Source organism: Mus pahari, chromosome 18 (genome assembly GCF_900095145.1).
Source record: "Mus pahari chromosome 18, PAHARI_EIJ_v1.1, whole genome shotgun sequence".
Classification (NCBI taxonomy): Eukaryota; Metazoa; Chordata; class Mammalia; order Rodentia; family Muridae; genus Mus; species Mus pahari.
Window position 1 is genome coordinate 23,080,806 of NC_034607.1, and position 1,693 is coordinate 23,082,498.

At 52.7% G+C, this 1,693-nt stretch overlaps 1 protein-coding gene across 2 annotated transcripts in view; it reads left to right on the forward strand.

The window, feature by feature from the left end:
* Shd (Src homology 2 domain containing transforming protein D) overlaps positions 1-1,020 on the forward strand; it is a 7,269-nt gene extending 6,249 nt beyond the window's left edge. For both annotated transcript variants that reach the window (XM_021218055.2, XM_021218056.2), the window contains exon 7: positions 614-1,020. In XM_021218055.2, the coding sequence (XP_021073714.1) occupies positions 614-854 (241 nt within the window). In that variant the 3' untranslated portion in view covers positions 855-1,020. The remainder of the gene's footprint in view (positions 1-613) is intronic.
* The last annotated feature ends 673 nt before the right edge of the window (positions 1,021-1,693 follow it).

A 1,693-nucleotide genomic window follows, 5' to 3' on the forward strand; every position in this document is an offset into this window, starting at 1 on the left:
GCTGGGATTAAAGGTGTGCGCCACCACGCCCGGCCATACATAATTTTTTACAATTTTTAAAGGGGGCATAGCAGTAGAAGCAGGCTCTTCACGGACTCAGCATCAGTTGAGCATCTGTTGCATTCCAGTGTCTCCTCATTGAGCCTGGACCCTGGCACAAGTGTTCTTGAGTTCCTAACTAGGATTGTGGCAGACGAGAGGCTGTGAGGGAAGGATTCTTTACAGAAGTGACATCCAGACTGAGCTGAGAGCCGTCAGGGCCAGGCTGAGCATGGAAGGAAGTGGTGTTACTGCAGACCCCAACCTGACCTAGAACTCACTCTGTAGACCAAGGCTAGTCCTGAGTCCATAGCAACCTGCCTGCCTCTAGCTTTCGCATGCCGAGATGTTCATTTTATGTTAGTTTTGTTGTGCGTGTGGGCGTAGAGGTCAGGAGATAACTTTTGGGGTTCAGTTCTTGCCTTCCACTATGTTGGTCCTGGGGAATCGGACTGAAGTCATCAAGTCTGGTCCCTCAGACTGGCCAGTGCCTACCTGCACCTATAGGAAGGCAGCTGTGGAGAGATGGAGAGTTTAGTGGGTCTGGGGACCAATGTTCTGCCTTGTCCCACAGAAGTAACCAGGGTTCCATGCACCTGAAATTCACAAGGACCCGGGAGAACCAGGTGGTACTGGGACAGCACAGTGGGCCCTTCCCCAGCGTGCCTGAGCTGGTCCTGCATTACAGTGCCCGCCCACTGCCTGTGCAAGGAGCAGAGCACCTGGCCCTGCTCTACCCTGTCACCAGCAGCCAGAGCTCTCAAGGACCCTGCACACTGGCTGCTAAGCCAGAGAGGGGACAAGGGGACCCATGACGCACAGACTTCCTTTAATGCCCTCTGGTAGGGTGCTCCACAACAGGGCCTGCGGGCATGCTTGACAGGTGAAGAAAGGCGCTGCCGCCAGGCCTGCTGGGCTCAACCCTGGGAGCCCACACGGTGGCAGCCGAGAGCCGCAAGTCCTCCTCTGATTTACAAACAAGTCACACACCATAAATTAATAAATAAATGTAATAAAAAAATTAATCTTAAAACCTTGTCATTCCCTACTGTTCTTTCGGGGCTTTGTGGGAGAGACCCCCCTGATTCCGTGGGAGAGGTGATTGCTCAGACCTTGAAGTGTCTCTAAAGCCACGCCCAGCACAGGTGCCCTGGGGACTGAGCAGAGAAAGCCTTTGTAACAAAGCCTTTGTCACAGGGTTAGCTGGGGTTAGAAGTTCAATGTCCTCAGAGTCAGGGACAGCTCCGAGTGAGTCATCTCTCAGCCTGCAGCTGGGCCTCTGGCCTCTCAAGCAGACATCCATCACGCACACAAACACACACACACAGACACACACGTGTGTGTGCGCACACACACACACACACACCTCTCCTACACCTGAGAAGTCCGCAGGAGGGAAGGAAAGGCAGCCACTGCCTTTGTCACTTCAGCATGATATGCAGACAGAACATGCTAGTAGCTCTGACCCTCAACTTTCCTTTCCTTGCTCGAGAAGAGGCCATCCCTGGGCCCACTAAGGAGGTGTAAGGGTCCGTGATTCACTGAAGAATGATACCCAGACTCAAAGAGTATGTAAATGCAAAGAATGCTTTACTTTGCAGATGTCTAGCATGCTGAGGTCTCCCATTCCAAGATAGACAACCAAGTGAGCTCA